This window comes from Cryptomeria japonica, chromosome 1 (genome assembly GCF_030272615.1).
Source record: "Cryptomeria japonica chromosome 1, Sugi_1.0, whole genome shotgun sequence".
NCBI classification, from domain to species: Eukaryota; Viridiplantae; Streptophyta; class Pinopsida; order Cupressales; family Cupressaceae; genus Cryptomeria; species Cryptomeria japonica.
The window spans coordinates 348247839-348272961 of NC_081405.1; the positions used below are offsets into that span (position 1 = coordinate 348247839).

A 25123-nucleotide genomic window follows, 5' to 3' on the forward strand; every position below is an offset into this window, starting at 1 on the left:
CCAACATCAGCTGCGCCTCTGTCTGCTCATGCTCTATCCTCCTTTTCTACGCTACAACCTCAGCCTCTCTATCAGTTGAAATGAAATTTATTAATAGAGAAAGATTCATCCGAATCCTCCTTGACTATGTTCCCAAATTCAGCATGCTCCCCTTTTGAAACCCCTAAAACGTTAGCTTGAAAGTGTTCTTGTTCTACCTTCTTCTTTTCATTGCCTAGAATTTCAAAGGTTGTTCATTCAACCTTTGACTCTGATTCTTCATCTTTTTGTAGTGACATTTCCTTTAATTCATGATCTTGGATCTCCTCCTTTTGATTCTTCTCATGTATTTCTCTATCCTTTCTTAGTTGCTTTTCTTAGTTTCTAGGCCTCGCAAAGTACCTATCAAAAGATATTACCCTTTTGAAAGCTTCAGGCTTACGTTGGTAATCTTCAAAAATTCTGATAATCTCTTCAACTTGAGGCATAGTCCTTCCCATCCATTCTAAATATGCTTGAAATGTTGTAATTTCTTCAATAAGCAGGTATTCTACATACCAATTACAATTTTTTTTTGCATTGTCATTTTGTCTTATTCTCTTAAACATTGATCTGAACAAACCCATGATTCACATCAATCATCCAATACCCAGCAGGCTGGCAAGATCATGCTCTGATACCACTTTAATGTCCTCAACCCAAAATCTAATATGATTCTCAGATCTGGAAAATAGATTCACAAATGTTATACCAAATTTCACCGAGAACACCCAAACAAGTTAGCTGCTCTTGCACACAAAGGGCTAATTTAAAATGGAACTTTTTAGAACATCGCTGAAAATGATTTTTCTGATATATCATCCTATAATCAGGTCTGAAACTAATCTGTTATAACAGGAACATAAATATCTTCAAGCTCCAATTTTTAAGAAAACCCACAAAAACTTTTACACTTGAATACCACCAATGTCAACACCACTGTCGGGAAATATGTATATCTTATGTTTTGGTAGTAATGTTATTTGTTAGTCGTTAGTTAGCCGACGGGTAGGTAGTTGGAGTCGCGACGGTAGTGTCGCACCCCTTCGGCTGTTACATATTGTACTACCTGCGGGTATTGAAGGGTGTGATGTTTACGACAGATAATACTATGGACATTGAATGCATTCTGAGTCATTAATGGAAAACTCATTCTCATATTCATCTTGTACTTGCATTGTTCATTTCTGCATTACTTCTGTACTCTTTCTGTTTACCCACTAAGGCAAACATTTGGCGCCGTTGCCTAGACATACTCGGGAAAGGAGGGAGCGGATGGCGCACGGACACAATGGGCCTACCCGTTGGTGAGATAAACCCAGAGGCCGACAATGCGCAAACAAAGCTCTACAACGAAGAAGGCACTGCGACGAGGGAATTTTCAATCCTGCTCCAGGTAGCCATCGAGACCTACGTCCGAAGAGAGGCCATGGAGGCTGAAATCCCACCAAGTGCCGTGTGGACAGCACTGGAAGTTAGCCCGACAGTAAATTGGTTGATGAACCACCTCCCCCGGTTGCTTGCATAGGCATCACTGGCACAACGAACTCGCCTAGAGGAGATTTCGTGGGAAGAGCGACGCCAACAAATCCTCCAACAGTACGAAGAAAACAGCCATTGGGAAGGGGAGCGGGATGGCACGAGGCCAAGAGGACATTGAACCCTGAATCCCATAGGGATAAAAGAACATTCTATATACAAATAAAGGTGTCATAATATTGACACAAGTTGTATCTGATGAAATGAATTAATAAAGGAGTGTTCTGGTTTTATGTGTCGTTATTTATGGAAATGTATGGGAATTAATGCCCAACCTATTAAACAAAGATATAAATAAGAAAGCAGAAACGGAGGCGTGGGAGGCTGCACAGAGGGCCTTGATTCTAGAACAACAAGTAGAATGTAGACGGAGGCTGAGGCAACTTGCCGAGGGGTTGCTCGAAGGGAACCAAGGAGGTGTCACGGAGGGTGTAGAACTTGAGGGAAATTTCTACGCGTTGCCAGAACACCGTAGGGTGAGAAGCCACGAAGAGTTTCTGGAGGAAACAAGGTTATGGAGGAATCTAGTCGAAGAGACCCGGGATCAGTTCAAAAACTTATCCCTTACGCCACAAAGTGAGGATCACCAAAGGGAGCCAGTAGTGGGCGCGGGTGAGAACGAAGGGGAACAACCGTACAGCTGTAGGTGCAACACACGGCAGGCAAAACACCGTACCCCCAGTCACCTACGCAGGACACACCATCGGTGCCGGAGGGAGCGGCGCAGGGGCACAGACACAGCCACAGCCACAGCCACCTCCGGGGAGACGACCCCCATCGATGGCGGGCAAATAGAAGTTGCTCAAATTCAACGGAGATGGCAAAGATGACCCCGTACGGCACTGCCGTACGTGTGAGACAATATGGTCAGCCAACGGGGTGGTTGACAAAGCGGACTGGGTGGTGCAGTTCCCTACCACCTTGAGAGGGGTAGCCATTGATTGGTACTCTGATGTGGATAAAGTAAAGGTGGGGACATGGGATGAACTACAGAAATCTTTCGAGACGGAGTTTCGACTCCTTCGAGATGATAATGAGATCGTGGCAGAGATATTAAGCACAAACAGGGAAAGCACGAGACAGTGCGAACATATAGTCGATGGTTAAAAGATTTACTGGGAAAGATGGAGGACCAACCGACTGACGGAATAAAGAAGAGATGGTTCGTGGAAGGGTTGCAGTCATCCCTGCGGAGAAAGATGAAAAATGTACCGCCCACCTCAGACGATGATGCATACAATCGCGTGATGGATTTGGAAAGTGAAGGCAAAACATCGGGGAAGAAAAAGGACAAGTCCTCTGCAGAAGAGGAGTCCTCGGGAGAAAGCAGCAGTGATGAATCATCAAGTAAGAAGGTGCAAGCTCTTCAAAAGGATATGCACCGTATGTTGAAGGAATTTAAGAACATGAAAGGAAGCACGAGTAAAAACGAAGACGTGTGGTGCACGGAATGTAAGGAAGGTCACACAAAAGGCACTTGCCCGAAGAAGGCATTTTGCGAAATTTGTCAAATGCTGGGACACATCGTCAAAGAGTGTCCCTACAACATGAAAACAAAAGGGAACCAAGTATTCTTCGCGCAAGAGCAACCCTCACTGTCCGCAGCAGCGGGCTCCGCCCAGACGCAAGCCGACGCCACTGCATCATCCGGTGGTTATAGAAGTAACCGAAGAGGAGGGAGAGGCAACAACAACAACAACAACAACAACAATCGGAGCAGAATGCAGTATGATGTTAAGGGGCGGCCAATAATTCAATGTCGGGCCTACAACCAATGGGGGCACTTCGCTCGAGAGTGCCAGAATACTGAAACCCCCCAGAGCCTGTGTAGATGGTGCGGCCCTGATGACCACGATGACACAAAATGTCCTAAGCCGGGAGTGAATCTGCTCAATATTGAGAAGATGGGCGAAGACAAAGAAGTATTGGCGATCACTCGCGCGCAGGCGAAGAAGGAAACGTATCCCGACCCCTGCACAGAGAAGGAGAGACTGCGAGAGGCAAAGGCTGACATTGAACGGGATATAGCGACAGAAGGACGAAAGAACACGGAGATGATGAGTCCCTCAACCTGCCTGAAAGCGGAAAAGAATATCATTGGGCGAGTCTTGCAGATGGAGGTACCGATAAAGGTAAAAGACCTTCTAGACTCCATGCCACATTTGAGGACTGCCATCCTCAGGAATGTGCAAAGCACCGCACACGCACCTTCGAGTGCACCGTAGGTGGAGGTTCTCGTCAGCCCTTCGATTGACCCGATGTTACTAGCCTTGAACAGTGGTAGACACCTAGTTGTGGTAGAAATGGGCATCCTTGGGACCATTCTGAAGGACACCATTGTGGACGGAGGTGCTAGGGTGAATGTACTACCATAAGAGACATGGAAGAGGCTGGGGAAACCCACCTTGTGGCCATCCACATTTAATCTGGTGGGAGCCGACCAACACGACATCAAGCCACTCGGCATATTGATGGCCCAGCAAGTGACAATTGGTATGCAACCCTTTCTGTTAGATTTTGTAGTTATTCCCTTGAAGAAGAAAGGCTATGACACAATCCTGGGGAGAGTGTGGTTGATCACCGCGAGGGTGAACCATAACTGGTAGAAAATTACACTCTTCATTGAGAAGGGAGGGCGGAAATATATAGTGTTCCACGGGGACGCGTCCCCCCCCTTTTTGGGCGCGTCCCCCCGTCAGAAATGTCTCGGGGACAAGGGGACGGGGATGCGACGTCCCCCGCTGTCCCGCCACCGCCACCCAAGCGCCGCCATGACGTGGAGACGTTTCCGCGTCCCCGCGTCTCCCAGGGAGACGTGGAGACGTTTCTGCGTCCCTGCGTCTCCGAGGGAGACGTGGAGACATGGAGACGTCTGGGCGTCTCCTAGGGAGACGTTTGGGCGTCTCCTGTCTCTCAGGGAGATGCCCAGACGTCTCTTGAGGGACGGGGAGACGCCCAGGCGTCTCCAGCATTCCCACATCAAAGCTAACAAAAAAAAGCAGTTTTTAAAAAACATGTGACTTTTGGGGGGGGTTAAGGGGTAACCCTAATTGGATGTGGGCCAATAGAAAAATAACACCTGACGCCTTTAGAAAGTAATAAAAGTATTTTTGGCCTCGCGGGGTGCTGCCCCTTGACCCCGCAAGGGGCGATGCCCCTTGACCCCAACTTGGGGGCGCTGCCCCCAAACCCCCATTGAAAAATATAGGGGGAAACCGCGCCAATAGAAGTAGGGAAAATTTAACCTCCAAGTCTGATTAGGCTCCAATCTCCATATAACAACACAATTAGCATTGAAGAAATCTTGGTATTTAGATTTAGTATTTCAAATTTCCTATAGTCTCATTTGAAATGTAATTCTTATACTGTAATACTGTCATACATCTTTTCAAAACTAGTTTTTCAAGTACTATATGTATATGTATAACTATATCAGCACCACCACCCCGCCACCCCCCCGCCGCCGTCCCCCCGCCGTCCCCAAACTTAGGCCCTTGGTCCCCCCGTCCCGTAAACGCGTCCCCCCGTCCCCAACGCCCGTGGAACATTGGAAATATATCATTGACCTACGGACCCAAGATGTTGGCGAAGAGCTCGCCTCTTCCGACTCGAACTCAGAGGACTCTAATAAATGTGAAGGGGGTTCCGACAAAAGCAAAGACAAGAACGTGATGGAGCCGAACAGTGAAGGGGTACTCGAATTGGAGGGATGTTCTGAATATGATGTGTGCTCTCTCAATGGGCTCTTCCATTGGCAAATGGAGGACTACAAACTTTTTCAATGCAACATGTTGCAGATAGAGGAGTGCGCTGATTCAGAGGTCTTCCCTCCGGAATACAGAGAATATAAGGAGGGGGAAGCCCGAGTGGACGAGGCACCCGCACATCAGTTCGAGAAGGACAAGCCAATTCAATTTGGAGAGTCCAAGCTGAAGGCAACAAACCTGAGAAAGGGGGACCAACAAAATATATTAGTCGGGGATGACTGGGATCCCGTGCTGAAGGCAACGGCCTTCAAAATATTTCTGGAGTTTAAAGACATCTTCGCATGGACGTATAAAGACTTGAAGGGGGTACCTCCTGCACTGTGCGTGCACTACATCCTGGTGGTACCCGGAGCTCGGCCTGTACGAAAAAGACTGTATCGGATGAACCGCAACTATGCAACGCGGGTGAACGAAGAGATAGAAAAAATGTTGGAGGCTGGCATCATTTTCAAAGTATAGACAAGTGAATGGGTGTTGCCCATAGTCATTTCATTAAAGGAGGCGGCTAACCAAATAAGGATTTGTGTGGACTTCCGGTGTCTCAATGCAGTTACAATTAAGGACCCCTTCCCAATCCCATTTACGGACAACATACTGGAGGAGGTGGCTGGCCATGAGATGTACTCGTTTATGGATGGATTCTCCGAATATAACCAGATCTCAATCGCCGAGGAAGATAAACCGAAGACCACCTTCGTGGTCGAAGCTGGTGTCTATGCATACAACCAGATGCCATTTGGCCTATGCAATGCACTGCAACATTCTAGCGAATTATACCACACATATTTGACAAGATGTCGGTAGGGAATTTTAAAGCCTTCCTCGATGACTGGTCCATCTATAGCGGGCAGGATACGCATTTGGTAGCCCTCGGAGAGTGCATGGAGAGATGCCGAAGGGCAAGGCTGGCCCTTAATCCAAAAAAATGTCGATTTATGGTGCCACAAGGCAAATTGCTTCCGCACATTGTATGCAAAGCAGGTCTGAAGACGGACCCAGACAAAATATGGGTGATCATAGAGATGGAGCCTCCTACGGATGTCATCGGGGTAAAGTCCTTCCTAGGCCATATCGGCTACTATAGGAGGTTCATAAAAAAATTTGCACAAATATCCCACCCTTTGGACAAGCTTACTCGCAAGGGTGAGCCGTACACATGGGGGACCCCGGAGAGTGAAGCATTTTAGGAATTGAAGATGAGGCTGGTAGCTGCCCCCATCCTCGCTTACCCCAACTGGGACAGGGAGTTCCATGTCCATGTGGACGCTTCAAACTTTGCGATCGGTGCCACATTGGCCCAAGTGGGAGATCACGGGTTGGATGATCCCGTCTATTTTGCCAGTAGACTGTTATCCAAAGCGGAGAAAAATTACAGCACAACAGAACGAGAGGCATTGGGGATGATCTATGCGGTGCAAAAATTCAGACACTATCTATTGGCGACACCGTTCACATTCTATGTAGACCATCAAGCCCTCATGTACTTGGTCAACAAGCCGATAATTCAGGGAAGGATTAGTTGATGGCTACTCTTGCTGCAAGAGTTTACGTTCACCATTATCGTGCGCCCTGGGAAAAGCCATATGATAGCAGACCAATTATCACGCATAAAGTCAGGGGAACCACTGGAATGGGTGAATGATGAGTTTCCAGATGCCCACTTATTCCAAATTGCTGCATTGCCACTATGGTACACAGCCATCGGGGAGTATCTTTCTACTTCAGTCTTCCCGCCAGGCATGCTACCAGGAGAATGAAGAAAACTGGTTTTACGAAGTCGAACATTCCAACTGATCAATGGACTATTATATAAGATGCGACCAGATCAAATACTCAGAAGATGTGTGATGGAGGAGGAGGTGCCAGGAGTTCTCCGAGAGGCGCATGAAGGGCCGGCGGGGGAACACATGGGACCAGACACTACTGCACGGAAGGTGCTACTCGCGGGTTTGTGGTGGCCCACGCTATATAATGATGCCCGAGAATGGGTTGTTGGTTGCGACATGTGCCAAAGGGCTGGGAAACCATTGAAGCGGGACTTTATGCCGCTCAACCCCTCGCACGGGCAAGAATTATTTGAATGATGGGGGTTGGACTTTATCGGACCACTCAGAGTCAGCCGTGCTAGGCGGTGCAGATACATCGTGGTAGCCATGGAATATTTGACTAAGTGGGTGGAAGCACGGTCCCTACCCGATAACTCAGTGGTGAGTACAGCCAGATTTATTTATGAGCAAATCATTACTCGTTATGGTATCCCCATGCAGCTAACGAGTGACCGAGGTGGCCATTTTGTCAACCATGTTATTAAGTTGCTCACGACAGAATTTAAGATCTTCCATTCTTTGTCGAGTCCTTACTACCCTCGAGCCAACGGGCAAGCGGAGGCCACGAACAAGATCCTTGTAGGAGTCATTTATAAGTGGTGTGGGGTTGAAGGCGAAGATTGGAAGAGAAGTTACCCTTCGTGTTGTGGGCTTACCGCATGACGTACAAAGTGATTACGGGACAAACGCCCTTCCAACTTATGTATGGGCAGGAAGCAGTGGTGCCTGCCGAATTCATGGTATCGAGTCTTCGTATTGCAATAGAAAATAGACTCGGCGATATGGAGAGCCCGAGGGAGCGACTTTATGCTTTGAATAAATTCGATGAGAAGTGGATGATGGCTTAGTGGGCAACCGAGACAACGCAGCAGAGGAGGAAGTTGTGGCACGATAAGCATCTAAAGCGAATGAAGTTCACCCCAGGACAACTCGTGTTGAAATATAATGGGCGAAATGAAATTAAACCTGGAAAATTTAAAGTGAGGTGGCTAGGACCTTACAAAGTTTGCGAAGTCGCAGCAAATGGATCGGTTCGGCTGTGGACACTGGACGGCCGTGAAGTGACCGAAGCCGTGAACGGGTCCAAATTGAAGGTTTACCACGAATGGAGGGAACCTGGACCCTCCAAACAGGGTGTTTGAAAGTATTTTGAAAAAAAACAAAAACAAAAAAAAACAGTGGAATCACCATGCGGTGGCAACACCGTGTGGTGAGACCACCGGCGGTGGAACCACCGTGCAGTGGCAACGCCGTGTGGTGGGACCACCGATGGTGGAACCACCGTGCGGTGGATACCACCGCCACCGCAAGGCATAAAGGCGCCGAAGACATAAACGTAGCCGCATATAAACTTACTGCACAAACACGCAGCCCCCGCACACACGCACTCCGCCCAACAACGCATCGCCCACGCAAGCACAGGGAAGGCACACACAAAGCATACACAGCCATCCAGGAGGTAGTTAAGGTGGTTCCGCAGGTGTTTCAAGACTGTACGGCTATAACCAGCAATCAATTGCACGAGAAATTAATGGAGTCGGCTAGGAAACGGAGTTGGAAAAAGCAGTTGCAGGCTTCCTCTAGTAGTAGCCAGATGAATAAAAATACCAGGTTCCTGTCATCAGGTGTACGTGTTGCAGGTAGCACAATGGATGCCAACGCAAGTCAGAAGAAAAAGCAAAAAACACCACAACCTGCGGCAAGTGGAAAAAATACATTGACTCCTCGAAATATCACCTTCGAGGGACTGAATGGGTCTGAATGCCGGAAATGGTGGTAGGACACACCCGACGATGATTTGGTGAAGCAGAACCTTCGTAAGGCAGGAGTGGAGTGGGCTATCCGAATGCCCGTGTTTCCTATCCGAGAGTATGAGGGTGCCCTACGGTTCATGGTGGACACCTTCGACAGACACACACAGACGAGTACTTTTGAGTATCTCGGGAGGGATGTCACCATATCCTTCAAAGCTGTGGACTTTACCAGAGTGTTCGGCATCCCAGGTAGATAGGGCAGGAAAATCGAGTTGAAGGCTAAGAAGATGAAGCATGAGGAGAAAGAATATTGGATTAAATTAGTATCCAAAAACTTGACAACAGCGGAGCCGGATAGCGTGGCTGATGCCACAAAGGGACAAGGAATACGCAAGACCTTTGTTGTAGAGGGCCACTGGCGATGCATAATGGATGTCATTAAGAGCAGGTTGATGGGATTTGGTAGGGCGTCGGACATCGCCCTCCCTCAGATTATGCTCATGAACAGGCTTATGAACGACATTGTGTACGATTGGGCTGCGTTGCTAGCAGAGAGAATGTGCGAGTTCTTAACGATGTAGCATCGCACGTTTTATATGCCCCATTATGCCATAGGATTGTTCTTGGAGGCCACGCGGGAAGCAATGCTGGAGGCAGAGTTGGAGGTACTGCCGCAGGGACCGTTGGCAGCAGGTGAGCCTCCTATCATGTATTGGAGACACCTTGACATTGGGCACTCTTCCGCGAAGCGGAAACGAATGGTAGATACGGCCTCAGGGGAACCTGATAGTGGGAGGGAGACTTCCAGTAGTACAGAGGATTCGGAAACGGAGGATGAGGAGGATGATGCAGCAGGGCAACGGAGGAGAGGGTCCTTTTTGCCGCACCCTTGCTATCGATGGGCACACCTGTGATGTCATCTGGAGTGGGAGGCACCTCTATTCTGGCATTTGGGCACAGCCACATGCCAGTTGCACTTGGCCCCATCCAGTAGCAGGTAGCATCACCTCCGCAGGGTCGAGCACCACCTTCGAGACTGGCCCCAGCCACGGAGGCACTTACCGAAGACATGGCGGAGTCGTGTACAGATGGGTCGCCGCATTGAGTAATGGTAGATGAGGAGCAGGGACTGAGGGAGGTGGTTGATACGGAGCATCAGGTGCGGTTGGATGTTGTTGGATTTAAGGCAGTGGTGACCGTTTCTGCCTCCTTGTTGGAGGAGCCCATGGCTATGGCGACACACACTTCGGTCGTAGAGATGCAGAGAGTCCCGGGGATCCCTAGTACAGACCTGTCGGTAGTGTCTATGGAGAGCTGGGTGATTCAACGATTTCAGATGACAGTGGTACCACCCGTGGGAGCTGCTTTATTCTCACCTTGTCGAGCGACTCTAGCTGAGGTAGTAGACTTGGACGATTCATATGGCGAGGCGCATATACCAGCTGTTGGGAACGAGGCTGGAGAGGTCGTCTATGAGCTGGGGGATACCACACCTCTAGTGGTGGAGGAGGTACCTTCATACCAGCAGGATGCGGCAGTATCGGTCCCGATAGAGACTTCAGAGTTAGCCCTTGGCACTCTTACACAGAGGCCACTTCCATCACGGTCACAGCCTTCGGAGCAGGAGGGGGAGGACATCAAGGCCTATTTAGTTGACATGGTGACGAGTCATGGCCACGACCCAGATGCGAGCATTACAGCAGGTCGTGGTGGAGTTAGAGAGGGTCCTACAGTTTATGCGGGTGGGCTGCACCGCAACCTTTGCTACATGCTTTGAGTCCCCGAGATGGCCGACTACTCAGATGGATGAGATGCTATAGGCTTGGATTGTGCGTGAGCCCATTGTGGAGAGTCGGGTGATGGCAGTCGTCCGAGAGATTGAGCAGGTCTACTGAGACACATACTATGCATTAAGGCGTACGCAACATGAGTCTACGGTCCGCGAGGCTGCGTGAGTCGAGTTGGAGAGAGATGTGGCCAGTCATCAAGCCTCGTGGGCAGCAAAGAGGGGCCAGTTGTTGGCACAACTTGAGATGGCCCGAGCAGAGAAGGTTGAGGTGGAGACTCGCCTTTCGGCGGAGCAGAGTGTGAGGAGCCTTGTACAGCAGGAGTTGGATGCAGTCACTGCCGAGAGGAGCTTGTTGCAGGCTCGATTGGTCGGTATGACAGAGACAGCGGATACGAAAGAGGAGTTACTGGAAGCTGCGCATATGGTGAAGACGGCTTTGGAGAATGTGTTGGTGGTGGAGCGTGATGTGACTGCACGTACTCAACAGGTTTATGAGCTCCGCGCCCACTTGGCGGCCCAGACACCGGCATCTCAGCCTTCTACTTTAGGGACGCTTCCTCAGCCCCCTCCTTAGTTTTGTCTTGGTTGTATAATTTGTATTGGTTGCATTGTCTCCCATTTTGTTGTTAGTCGTCGGAGACGACTTCTTTTTTGGGGGGGATGATGTTGTCGGGAAATATGTATATCTTATGTTTTGGTAGTAATGTTATTTGTTAGTTGTTAGTTAGCCGACGGGTAGGTAGTTGGAGTCGCGACGGTTGTGTCGCACCCCTTCGACTGTTACATATTGTACTACCTGCGGGTATTGAAGGGTGTGATGTTTATGACAGATAATACGATGGACATTGAATGCATTCTGAGTCATTAATGGAAAGCTCATTCTCATATTCATCTTGTACTTGCATTGTTCATTTCTGCATTACTTCTGTACTCTTTCTGTTTACCCAGTGAGGCAAACAACCACCAACTAATATTTGTTGGTTTCCTTTTGATATTGAAAATATTTGGACATTCATAAATATTAAATTATATTTTCCAACTTACTCTTTTTTGATTAACTCAGAAAAGAATAAAATGGGTTAATATTGACCAAAAGCCAATTTTCAACAAAAGGAGACGTGACAACAAGTAGGATTTCTCCTTTCTTGAAGAACTAAATATAGCTTCTAATTAGAATAATTTTTTTTAATACCATGTTTACCATTATTATTGAATCCTCCACCACTTCAATCACCTTCTAATCGGTTGCACATGTGACCATAATATCTGCTCATAAAGCTACCCATCTTGCATATTTATTAGTTTGCTCCCACACGAGCATTGTAATACCTAGGACAAAGCCTCCTTGATTGCAAAGCATATAATGAGCACCTCTCTTTCTTGGATTCCCTTTAAAGGCTCTATCAAAATTCATCTCCACTCTCAATCTGGAGCCCGCCATCTCAAATCATTATTACACTGCTTTTTACTTATTCGCCCATAAATGGGAGTTTATGTTGCAGAATTAGAAGAAGATGCTATGCTGTTTGTTGGTACTGGAAATAAGCCACACCCGGACCGACGATGGACTGGTCCAAGAGGGGCCAGTAGCTCAGTAGTAGAGCACTTCAACAGCGTATGGAAGGTCCTAGGTTCGAGTCTTAGCTGGTCCATGTCTCAACATGGTATCAGAGCCAGGTCTAGGCTAGGAGCCCCAAGCACACGAGAGGTGTGGCTTAAGGGGGGGTGTTGGTGTTGGAAATAAGCCACACCCGGACTGACGATGGACTGGTCCAAGAGGGGCCAATAGCTCAGTGGTAGAGCACTCCAGCAGCGTATGGAAGGTCCTAGGTTCGAGTCCTAGCTGGTCCATGTCTCAACACGGTATCAGAGCCAGGTCCAGGCTAGGAGCCCCAAGCACACGAGAGGTGTGGCTTAAGAGGGGTGTTGGTGCTGGAAATAAGCCACATCCGGACTGACGATGGACTGGTCCAAGAGGGGCCAATAGCTCAGTTGTAGAGCACTCCAACAATGTATGGAAGGTCCTAGGTTCGAGTTCTAGCTGGTCCATGTCTCAACATGGTATCAGAGCCAGGTCTAGGCTAGGAGCCCCAAGCACACGAGAGGTGTGGCTTAAGGGGGGTTGTTGGTGTACCCGGACCGATGATGGACTGGTCCAAGAGGGGCCAGTAGCTCAGTGGTAGAGCACTCTAGCAGCGTATGGAAGGTCCTAGGTTCGAGTCCTAGCTGGTCCATGTCTCAACACTGTTTGCTTACATTATAATCAGAATTGTCTTTATTATTGATAAACTTTATATACAAGATGCTATTAATGCAAATTGAGGCTAAACTAGTTATTGTTATAGAGTCAAGCTTTCAAGATGTCCACTTTAAAGGGTTTCTCAAATTTTCATGTCTTTTCTCAAGTTACCAGCATGTATTGGTTGTTATGATGCTATGCTGTTTTCTTACATTATAATCAGAATTGTCTTTATTATTAGTAAACTTTATATACAAGATGCTATTAATTCAAATTGAGGCCAAACTAGTTATTGTTATGGAGTGAAGCTTTCAAGATGTCCAGTTTAAAGGGTTTCTCAAATTTTCATGTCTTTTCTCAATTTATCAGCATGTATTGGTTGTTATGATGCACTTTCTAAATTTTTACAAGGCATTGACATTAAGAGGATATATTGGTTGTTTCTATGGACTTCCTAAATTTTCACTCAGCATAGATATACTGGCTATTTGTAATTAGTTTGATTATTGGATGGGCTAAATGTTTTGTTTGCAGAATTACAATGAGATACTACGCTGCTTTCTTACTATTGGGATGCTGTACCATGATGATATTTTCGATTTCCTTATGAGTGTGCGTAAGCATATTGAGTAATTTGAGGCATTAGGTTTTGAAATTTTAGTTAATTGTTATAGTAATTGACATGGATGTAAGCAGTCACCTAATATCAGATATGTACTTATGCACAAATACATTCTTCATTATAAATTAATGATTTAATCATGTCATTTTTGAAACTTATTTAATTTGCTTTTTCTGCCACAGAAAATAAATTCTAAAGAAGATCTTTTTAAGCTCGGGGCACTTTGTGTTCTGAAGCATCTATTACCTAGGTTTGACTTCATTGTACCATGCATTGTTAGACAAACTGGATTCTTCTAAGTTGCTTATCTTTTCTAATGAGTTTGTTTTGATGAATCTTGTCTTAACCACTATTGTTTGTAACCATGGAGGTTGTCTGAAGCTTGGTATGAAAGGAGACTAGTTCTCATTGAAGCTGTAAAATCATTGTTGGATGAGCAGGACCTGAGTGTTCGGAAGTCTCTTGCAGAGGTAGTATTCTTAGCTACAAAATCTGTTTGCTAACCTGTTTAGTGCTACATTTATGAGAGATATAAATTAACAACGCATATGCACTGGAAGTATTCTGGAATGAAACAAAATTTGTTATATGTTTTTTGAATTTAGTCATGTTAGATATCAAGGCTTTGTTCCTTCATCATCTTTGTTCTTTATTCACATGCTCTGTTGTAATCCGTGTTTTCATGATATATGTCTAAATAGAATCTCTTTATTGATTTTGTAAAAATTAGGATTGATGATTTAAATATTGTATAAACAACAAAAGCTGGAGGATATCTAGTAAAAACAGTAAAATGCTTAAATTTTCTTGTTCGTGTAGAAAGGAAACTAAATTAAACAATTTTTTATTTTTTGCAAATTCTTGACTAAAATAAGAGGTATTATTAATGAAAAATCACAAAATTTGACAAAACTTTGTATGCTATGTTTTTTCTTCAAGATCTATGGATATTACTTTTATGACAATTAAATATTTTTTGTCCAAGGGGTTGCGGTATAATTGTAGAATACTATATTTATAAAGAGAGTATTATGAAAAGTAATAACATATAGAATGATTACTAAGATATTCAATATTTACGAAGCAACGGAAGTCACCTTAAATAAGAGTTACAAAGATCTTTTTGATAAGAATTAGATCGACAACTAAGAAAGCAGAGGATAAGAACTTATCTAAAAAAATAAAAGAATATTCCTAAAGTATATCTTAATGACTTAATTGACCATTATAAACTAATTTTGCAATATCACTCTAATACTCTGCCTTAGCGGTTAATCTACTAACTACACCATGTTTATCTTGAAATTTTACAAATTTGTCATAACTCAAGGACTTGGTAAAAATGTCTACCATCTGGTCCTCGGACTATATTGCAGCATCACTGATCCTTGACTATTCCCCAATACTCTGCTTTTGTTGAGGAAAGAGCTATTGCCTACTGTATCTTATTGGTCCATGTGACTACAGCCCTACCAAAGTTAAAAACATGTTCCGAAGTGGATTTCCTGTCATCAACTGAACCTGCCTTGTTTGAATCTATGAACCCAACCAGCCTAGGATATTTGCTTTTTCTACATAGAATGCCAAAGTCAAGTGCCTTTCATATCTCAGCACACACTTCACTGCAACCCAATGTTTTGCCTTAGGTGCTGTCATGAATCTGGAAATGTAACTCACAACATAGCACAAATCAGGTTTAGTGGCAGTAAGATAAGGCTGCCCACTATTTCCGTTAATGTTGGCTCATTGATTACCTTCGAGTCTATTTTGGTTGAAAGCTTTAGCCTTTTCTCCATATATGTAGAAAAGATTTTGCAATTTATCATTTTGAACTTGTTGAGGAAACGCCTGACATATTTAGATGGAGAAATTAACATACCACCACTTGCTTGCCAAACCTTTACAGCTAGGCGATAATGTAGGAGGCCTAAGTTTGTCATGTCAAAAGTTGTACTCAAATACATTCAATTTTTCAATCAAATGCACCTCACTACTTGTAACGACGATATCATCTACATAAATGATTAGTAGAATGATATTATTGGTGACGCTTTTGATGTATAAATTTGGATTTAAATGACTTCTTTGGAACCTGTGTTAAATTAAACAGTTGTCAATCTTTATGTACTATGTTTTGGCTGCTTGCTTCAGGCCATAAAGAGCTTTCGTTAGTCTGCATACCTGATGCTCCTTTATTGCAACTTGAAAACTCTGGCTATCATGTACACTTCTTTCTCCAAGTCCTCATTGAGAAGGGATTATTGAACCAACTGAACTGCCATGGATGGAACTAGACAGATGGTGCTTATCTTCCTTGTAGGAGCAAAGGCCTATTACGAAGTAATTGGTAAAATATTTGCTTAATATTAATAGAGATCAAGAGATCATTATATACAAGATGACAGACGATGTTTCCTTAGGAAACGATCGTGAAGAATAGAAACATTCTATTCTGGCTAACAGAAAACTAACAACTAACTAAGTATTTATAGTAGATTACAATAGATAACCATTAACAGGAAATAGAAACTATCTATTATCGTAATACCCTCCCTTAATGGTTAACCTATCCGGTACACCAAGCTGTCCTCTGAATTTGACAAACTTATCTGGACCAAGTGGCTTGGTGAGAATGTCTGCAGTCTGATCCGCTGTAGGAACATACTGCAAGTCTATGATCCTGTCTTCAATCGTATGTAATGACAATGAACATCTACATGCTTGGTTCATTCATGGAAGACTGGATTCCGGGCTAACTTGATAACGCCATCGTTATCAACAAACAAAGTGGTCAGGCTTGTTGGTGACATCTGCATATCCCCAAGCATCCGACGAAGCCAGACAGCTTCACAACCTACCTTAACTGCCTCTCTGTATTTTGCCTCTGTAGAGGAGAGAGAAACAACCTGTTGCTTCTTACTAGTCCATGTGACGGCACTAGATCCCAAACTAAACACATATCCAGAAGTTGACTTTTTATCGTCAACAGAGCCTGCCCAATCTGAATCTGTGAATCCATTGAGTTTAGGATTAGAACTCCGAGAGAAAAGAATTCCATAATCAGTAGTGCCCTTCACATAACGAAGCACACGCTTTGTGGCCATCCAATGATCAGCCTTGGGAGCTGTCATAAAGCGTGAAATGTAGCTGATTGCGAAGCTGATATCAGGTCTAGTAGCAGAGAGGTAGATGAGACTGCCTACTAGTTGCCTGTATGTAGTATCATCAACGAGAGGAGAATCCGACTTGGTTGATAACTTCAGACCTTTCTCCATAGGTGTAGATGCAGTCTTGCAATCCTACATACAAAACTTGTCTAAAAGAGCCCTAGCATAATTAGATTGAGAAATGAATATACCAGAAGGCTGCTGCCAAACCTCAACACCGAGGCAATAATGCATGAGCCTAAGGTCAATCATGTCAAAAGATTGGCATAAACTCTGTTTGATTACCTGAATCAAAGATGTCGAATTGCCGGTGATGATCAAATCATCCACATAAATGACCAGAAGGATGATATCACTATCAGTAGTCTTGATGTACAAGTTTGAGTCTGAAGAACTCCTCTTGAAGCCTTGATCACTGAGGTACTTATCAATTTTCATGTACCATGCCCTAGGGGCCTGCTTCAAACCATAGAGAGCTTTCACCAATTTGAGAACTTGGTGTTCTTTACCTACAATCTTGAAACCTGGAGGCTGCGACATGTAGACCTCTTCTTGTAGGTCACCATTCAGGAAAGCACTCTTGACGTCCATCTGATGGACCTTCCAGCCAAACTGTGCTACCATGGCTAGGACTAATTTGATAGTGCTCATCTTCGCTGTAGGAGCAAAGGTCTCCTCATAATCAATGCCTTGACGCTGAGAAAAGCTCTTTGCAACTAAACGAGCTTTGTACTTATCCAAAGTACCATCAGACTTGTATTTGATTTTGTAGACCCATTTGCAGCCAATGGGTTTCTTCCTGGTGGAAGATCAGATCGGTCACAGGTGTGATTCTTCAACAAGCTCTAGTGTTCAGATTGCATAGCCTGTTCCCACTCTAGAATACCTTTGGCCTCGGAGTATGTTAGAGGTTCAAACACACTGTGAATGTTGGCCATGAGAGCAAAATTAATTGTCCCTGCAGGTTTGCTCTTTTTTTGAGCAGTTCTCCCGTCGATGAGCTCATCATCCCGAAGATCAGCAAGTGTCTTGGCCCACCATTTAGGCCGGAGAGGAGAAGGACCAACATTAGCATCAGGAGATGCTCTATGATCAGGTTCCTCATCAGAAGAATCTGGATCAAAATCAGGTGAAGCATCTGCAAATCTGGGTGATCTTGCAGGAGAAGCTGGAGGTGTATGTACAGGAATCATTGGGATAACTGGAGCTACTGGAGTTGCAGGAGCCCTCCCATCAGGTGGACCTAATGGAAGTCTAACTCCCAAATCATGAGCCTTCATAGGCTGGTTTACTGAATCAGAAACAGGAGAGACAAGCATGAAGGTTCCTTGCTGCTCATCAAAGATTACATCACGACTATACAGGAGATGAGATGTCTCAATGTCGATCAAGCGGTAGGCTTTGTGAAGACTACTGTATCCAGTAAGCATAAGTTTCTGGCTCTTGGCATCCAACTTGGTGCGTGAAGCATCAGGGATCCAAACATAAGCAAGGGAGCTGAAAACTTTCAGATGACTGATTTTGGGCTTGCGACCTGACCAAGCCTCTTCCGGAGTCTTGCCTTTGACCGCCACAGTGGGTGACCGGTTCAAAAGGTAGACTGCAGTGTTAACTGTTTCTGCCCAAAATTGCTTCAGAACATGTTTGTGGTTGAGCATGGATCTAGCCATCTCAGTGATTGTTCTGTTCCGACATTCAACCACACTGTTCTGTTGGGGTGTGGTTAACTGACGCTTAATGCCATGAATATCACAAAAGCTAGAGAATTCATTAGAACAAAATTCCCCCACATTATCTGATCTAAGAGCAATAATAGATTTCCCGGACTCTTTTTCAACTAGAGGTTTAAACTTCTGAAATACAGTAAACGCTTCTGATTTCTTTGCAAGAAAATAGACCCACGTTTTTCTATTGAAATCATCAACAAACAACAGAAAATACCTAGACCCAAGAACAAAAGGAGTAGCCATAGGGCTGCAGATATCAACATGAACAAGCTGAAGTACCTGAGAAGCCCGCCATGAATCGCCACTTTTGAAGGGTGTGCGATGTTGCTTCCCAGCCTGGCATGCATCACAAACTCCAAGCTGCTGAGTCTGAATCTCTGGCAATTCGAGGACAAGCGCATCTCAAGCAAGCTGAGCAAGATAGCGCACATTTAAGTGCCCATATCGCTGATGCCAAAGTGTATTGAGAGAAGATTGCCGAGCAGCCATAGCAAGGTCTTGAGAAACACCAGAATCTGCAAGTTTGAAAAGACCATGATCCTCAAGACCAACTGCAACAACTTACTGAGTCTCTCGATCAGTGATGGTGCACTGATGTGAACTGAAGGTGACATCCAACCATGGAGAGTGTTGCAGCATTTGACTGATTGAGAGTAGATTGAGTTCCATCCCTGGAACGTGGAAGACATCGAGGAAAATGAGATTCCTCCCAGCAGACTGAATCTGAATGTTGCCTTTGCCAACAACCGTGTATTCTTCCCCGCCACCAAATATAATAGAATTTGAATAAGGCTGGTAGTCAGTGAACCAGTCTCGACGGTGGGTGAAATGACGAGAGGCACCTGAATCAATATACTAGGCAAACGATTTGACATGATCTGCGGGTCTTTTAGTCATGAAGGCGTAAAAGGCAGATTCCATTTGCTCAGTGTGCTCTGCACTATTCACTTTGGGCTGCGAATTAGATTGCTTAGCTTGGGTAGCTAAGCGCTTTCGACATTCAACCTTCATGTTACCATACTTGTGGCAGTAGTTGCATTGAATGTTCTTTTTCTTCGAGCCTTCTAATGCATGAGCAGAGGGTTTCTGCTGAGAAGACTGCTGAGAATGAGACTTGCCCTTATCCTTGTGAAAAGAATTAGTAGCAAAGGCTTGTTCTATGGAGGTGGAGTTGGAACTCCTACCGAATTGCTATGTCCACCGATCTTGCTGAAGCAGAAGTGTGCAGAGATCTGTGAACTTCAGATCAACACCAGTAGAAGTGATGTTGAGAGTTTCGATAAAATGCGCGTAGGACTTGGGTAAACTTTTAAGGGTGATTACCACAATGTCCTCTTCCTCCATCTTGCGTCCAATGGCAAGCAACTGATCACGGATTTCTTGAATACTATTCAGGTGATCCTGGAGCGATTTCCGCTCATCCATGACAATAGAAAACAGAGTGTTCTTGAGAAAGAAGGCCTTGCTTTTATCAGAAGTCTCATGTAGGGTTTTGAGATGCGCCCATATCTCGGCAGTTGTTTTGCCGGATGGAATCGGAGGGAGCTGATCATCAGCTATGGATAATTTGAGAAGCATCATTGCCTCCCGATTATGCTGGTCATATGCACCCTGATCAAGACCAGCTGTAGTCGGACGCTGAGTAGTACCCATAACCACCTGATCGCTGCCACGATATTCGAAGATGGTTAGCATCTGGTGCTTCCATGTGCTATAGTTTCGACCATTGAACTTCTGATTTCCCTCTAGCAGAATATTCGTCAGAGATGCCATGGCACAAATTTCTGTGAAAAATTGAGAAGGCACGTACCTCGAGGCAAAATGTCGGAGGACCCATAAAAAATGAAGAGGCACCCAAAAGAGAGCTTGAAAAACCCAGAAAGAATATGCTATCGGAATTTGGATCAGTTGGCTCGAAAATCAAGACACCCAGAAAAATGGATGATAGCCCAGTTGAGCTCTTGAAAAAACTACCACGAATCTATGCTCAGAAATTTTTTTCGACTGAATTTGGTGGGTCAAAACCCTAGCCGAAAGTCAGAAAACGTGAGTTTGACCAAGTTGCAGGTTGCAGAAAAAATGGTGGGTCTGTACTGTGCCGAAAGATGCCGAAAACCCTCGCCAAACAGATGCAAACAGGAAGAATATCGTTACACGGGATGAACACAGTCCTTAACAACCTCGAAAAATAGAAGATTTAAAAAAAAACGGAAAAAATTCTTCACGAATTTTTGTTTGAAAAACTTTTGAAAACAAAAAATTTCCGGAAATTTGCAGCAAAACCAAGAGGCCCAAAAAATCTCAGAAAAGAATTCACAAATTCTTTATTCAGGCTCTGATACCATATTATGAAGTAATTGGTAAAATATTTGCTTTATATTAAGAGAGATCAAGAGATCATTATATACAAGATGAGAGACGATGTTTCCTTAGGAAATGATTGTGAAGAATAGAAACATTCTATTCTGGCTAACAAAAAACTAACAGCTAACTAAGTATTTACTGTAGATTACAATTGTTTACCCTCTCGGGTGAATAACTTAAAGTACACAGATAAAACACGTAATGCAGAATAATAATGCCATAGATATCAGATAAAATATATGAAATCTTATTCCATTCATAATTGTGTCTCACAAGTTACATTCGGAAGTATATAAAGATATCGAGGGGGTGCGAGCGCCAACCGTCTCACCGCAACTACCATCCCTCGGTTGCCACTAACCAAGACAATTACAACTTACAACTTAATTAACTAGTTTTATTTGCTTACAATATTGCCGCTAACATCATCCCCCCCAAAAGAAAAGAAGTCGACTCCGGACGACTTAATACAAAATAGAGATGACATTAAACAGAACTGCTGATGCGAGTCGAGCCCGAAACTTATACACCTGCTGCGGCCTCGCTTAAAAACCCTTTTCTGCTACCATCCTATGCTCAAGTGCGGATAGCACCATTATTGCTTCCGCAAGAGTTCTTTTTTTTTTTTTCCTTCATAGTCCAATCCTCCTGTGCCTAAACCCAACTTGTCTGCAAAACACGCTTGTCAGCCTCCACCAACTGCTACTCAAATGACACTCTCCCTAGCCAATTTGTCCTCGATAGCCACCTACGCTGCCCTCTTGGCATCCAACTCTTGGCTACGCCGAGCTAAGTCTCATGCTAGTATTGCCTCCAACCTGGTGGTCAGCTCCTCCCGAGCCCTCTGTGCATCCACCAAGGCAACCTCATGTCCAACCGAGACATACTCCAAGTTTCTCAAAGCGTACCATTCATGCCTGGAAGTGGCCACAACCTTCGGTCACAAAGGCTAGGAGATGCCTCAAATCCTCCATCACACTCCCCAAAGGCTAATAACTGAATTGAATAACTCCCTGGTACCGTACAACTTCGCAATGCTTTCCCTCAGACTCTGCTTGTACCTCCAAATCCATCTCCCTCTATGTCTTATGGCTTCCCCGCCAATGCTTAGCTGTAGGCTTCTTTCTCACAGTACGGGACAACCCAACACTTACCGTGCCTTCTCTGATGCTCTTCGCGCAACTCAAAAAGTGTATTGTAGCTCAAAAATAAACTGGGGTCTGGGGGCAGTGCCCCCAGCGAGGTTGAGGGGTAGTGCCCCCAGCGGGGTTGAGGCAGCGCCCCAGGTGGACTCCCTGTCGCTCCTTATCAGACCAATTTACAACCTTCAGAACCACACGAAAGTCCATGGTGCGCATCATTTCTGTGATATTTTAAGATGTCAAAACCCTTCTTCTCCACTCTAATATTTTCAGCGTCCTGGCTCTTCATGTCATCGAATGATTTGCCAATTTGGTTGTCATTATTTTTTTTTTTTGTTTCCTCTGTAATGTCCTCGATGGCACCTCGGCCATACAACCTCCCTGTACGGTCAACAACAACATTGCCACCTCCAATCGTACGACCACCTTCCCGTGCGGTCAACACCCTCCTTATCATACAGACACACCTCCAGTGTACGAACAACATGGTCAACCGTGCACACCGTACGGTCCTCCTTCCGCACGCCCAACGCAGTTCAATCGTACAGTGGACCACTGATGATGGAGCGGTTGTGTGTCTTATTCTTTGTGTGGGCAGTGTATCCACCGCATGGTGGTCCATCGTCGGTGTTGCCACCGCACGGTGGTCCCACCGCCAGTGTTGCCACCGGTGGTCCCACTGTCGGTGTTACCACCGCCGGTGGTCCCACCGTGGCATCTTTGTTTTTTAATTCTTTTTTTTTTTTAATCGACCGTACGATCAACTGTCGTACGGACCCATACGTTCATACAATTTTTTTTTTTTCTTTCTAAGTGTCCAGATTCGGCTCGGGTTTCGTGCCTCTGGGATTGCTCTTTCTCGGTTTGCCTCGCCCGAGAGTCTCCCGATTTGGTCCAGTGCCTCTCGAGTTGCCTGCTCGGCCTCTCAGGTCCCCTTCCATCCTATCGGGTTCCCCTCTGGACTCTCGAGTGTCCTTCCGGCCTCTCGGGTCTCCTGCACGCTTTTTGTGGTAGGGTTTCAATTTGGACCTGTTGGTGGCATGTCTTTTCAATGGCCATCCGAAGACCTAGAACCACAAATTCTACAGGGACCACGGTCTCCTTCCCGTACATAAGAAGGAGAATAATAATAAAGATTTTGAAGGCTGCGGCCTTCCACACAGGGTTCCAATTGTTGCCCACACAAATGATCTTGGGATTGTCTACGTCACCGAGGTTTGGGGCGTCTCCCTTCCAATATTCTCTGTATTCTGGTAGGTACACCTCCTCTGTTACTTGCTCTGGTTCCTCTACTTCGAGCCTGTAGCTCTGGAACATTTCGTAATCCTCCATCTGCCAGTGGAAGTGCCCGTTCAATGACCCTGTCTCATCCTCGGAGCACTCTCCTAGTTTGAGAATCCCTTCGTTGTTGGGCTCCTTGCAGCCCCGTCCTTCGTCCCTCAGGTCGCCTTTTCCTTTACCCTCCGATTTCGAAGATGATGCTAGTTCCTCGCCGACAACCTGGGTCCTCAAATCAATGGTGTACTTCCGCCCCCCTTTCTCCATAGAAAGGGTGTTCTTTTTCCAGTCGTGGTTCACCTTTGCTGTAACCAGCCACCCTCTGCCTAAGATGGCGTCGTACCCCTTCTTCTTGAGTGGGATTACCACAAAATCTAGTATGAAGGGTTGTGTGTCGATGGTGACTGGCTGGGCCATCAGGGTGCCGAGTGGCTTGATGCCGTGTTGGTCTGCACCTACCAAGTTGAACGTGGGTGGCCATAGTGTTGGCTTCCCCAGCTTCTTTCACGTATCCTCTGGCAGTACATTCACCCCTGAACCTCCGTCCACGATGGTGTATTTGAGGATAGCCCCGAGAATTCCCATCTCTACTACAGCAGGATGCTGACCACTATTTAAAGTCAACAACATTGGGTCAGCTGAGGGGCTGACCGAAACTTCCGCCCGTGTGGCACGTAAAGGTGCCTGCGCAGTGGTTTGTATGGAACTAAAAATGGCAGTTCTTAACTGTGGCATTGTTTCTAGAAGGTCCTTTACCCTTATAGGTACTTCCATCTGCAGTACTTGCCCAATGATGTTATTTTCAGCTTTCGTACGGGATGATGTACTCACCACCTCGTTGTTCCGTCGTTTAGCCGTCATCTCACGTTCAATATTGGCCTTTGCCTCCCGTAATCTCTCCTTCTCCGTACGGGGGTCGAGATAAGTGGCCTTTTTCGTCTGAGCGCGGGTGACCGCCAGTACTTCTTTCTCACCCGTCTTCTCAGCCTTCTCAATGTTGAGGAGATTAACCCCTGCCTTTGGGCAATTTGCGTCCTTATGGTCGCCTGGCCCACACCATCGGCAGAGGTGTTGAGGGGTGGCTTCCTTCGTGCAATCATGGGTGAAGTGCTCCCACTGATTACAGGCCCTACATTGGATCATTGGCTGGCCCTTGGCGTCATACTGGATATAGATTCCGTTATTGTTGTTGTTGTTATTCCTTCCGCCACCGCGTTTGTTGTCCCGGTAACCTCCAGATGATGCCATTGTGTTGGTTTGTTGGGCCATACCCGTTGGTGCGGATGTTGTGGCCTGCTCAGTGAACAACACTTGGCTCATTTGCGTACTTTGGGTTTTCATGTTGTATGGGCATTCCTTGATGGAGTGTCCCATCACTTGGCAAATCTCACAAAAGGCCTTCTTCGGGCAGGTGCCTTTTGTGTGGCCTTCTTCCTTACAATCAGTGCACCACACGTCTTTGTTTTTACTCGTGCTTCCTTTCATGTTCTTAAATTCCTTCATCATACGGTGCATATCCTTTTGGAGCGCTTGTACCTTCTTACTTGATGATTCGTCACTACTACTATTTCTCGAGGACTCCTTTTCTCCAGAGGACTTGTCCTTTTTCTTCTGCGATGTTTTGTCTTCACTTTCCAAATCCATCGCACGGTTGTATGCGTCATCGTATGAAGTGGGCATTACAATTTTCATTTTCCTTCGCAGGGATGACCGCAACCCTTCCACGAACCATCTCTTCTTTAGTCTGTCAACCGGCTAGTCCTCCATCTTCCCCAGTAATTCCTTTAATTGTCGGTTGTATGTTCGCACTGTTTTGTGCTTTCCCTGCTTTGTGCTTAGTATCTCGGCCACGATCTCATTATCATCTCAAAGGAGTCGAAACTCCTTTTCA

General features: G+C 45.5%; 1 protein-coding gene across 11 annotated transcripts in view; it reads left to right on the top strand.

The window, feature by feature from the left end:
- Positions 1-25123, top strand: part of LOC131069149 (protein SHOOT GRAVITROPISM 6) — a 381540-nt gene that overhangs the window by 92993 nt on the left and 263424 nt on the right. For all 11 annotated transcript variants that reach the window (XM_058004502.2, XM_058004498.2, XM_058004497.2 and 8 more), the window contains 3 exons: positions 13467-13544; positions 13737-13804; positions 13925-14024. In XM_058004502.2, the coding sequence (XP_057860485.2) occupies positions 13467-13544; positions 13737-13804; positions 13925-14024 (246 nt within the window). The remainder of the gene's footprint in view (positions 1-13466; positions 13545-13736; positions 13805-13924; positions 14025-25123) is intronic.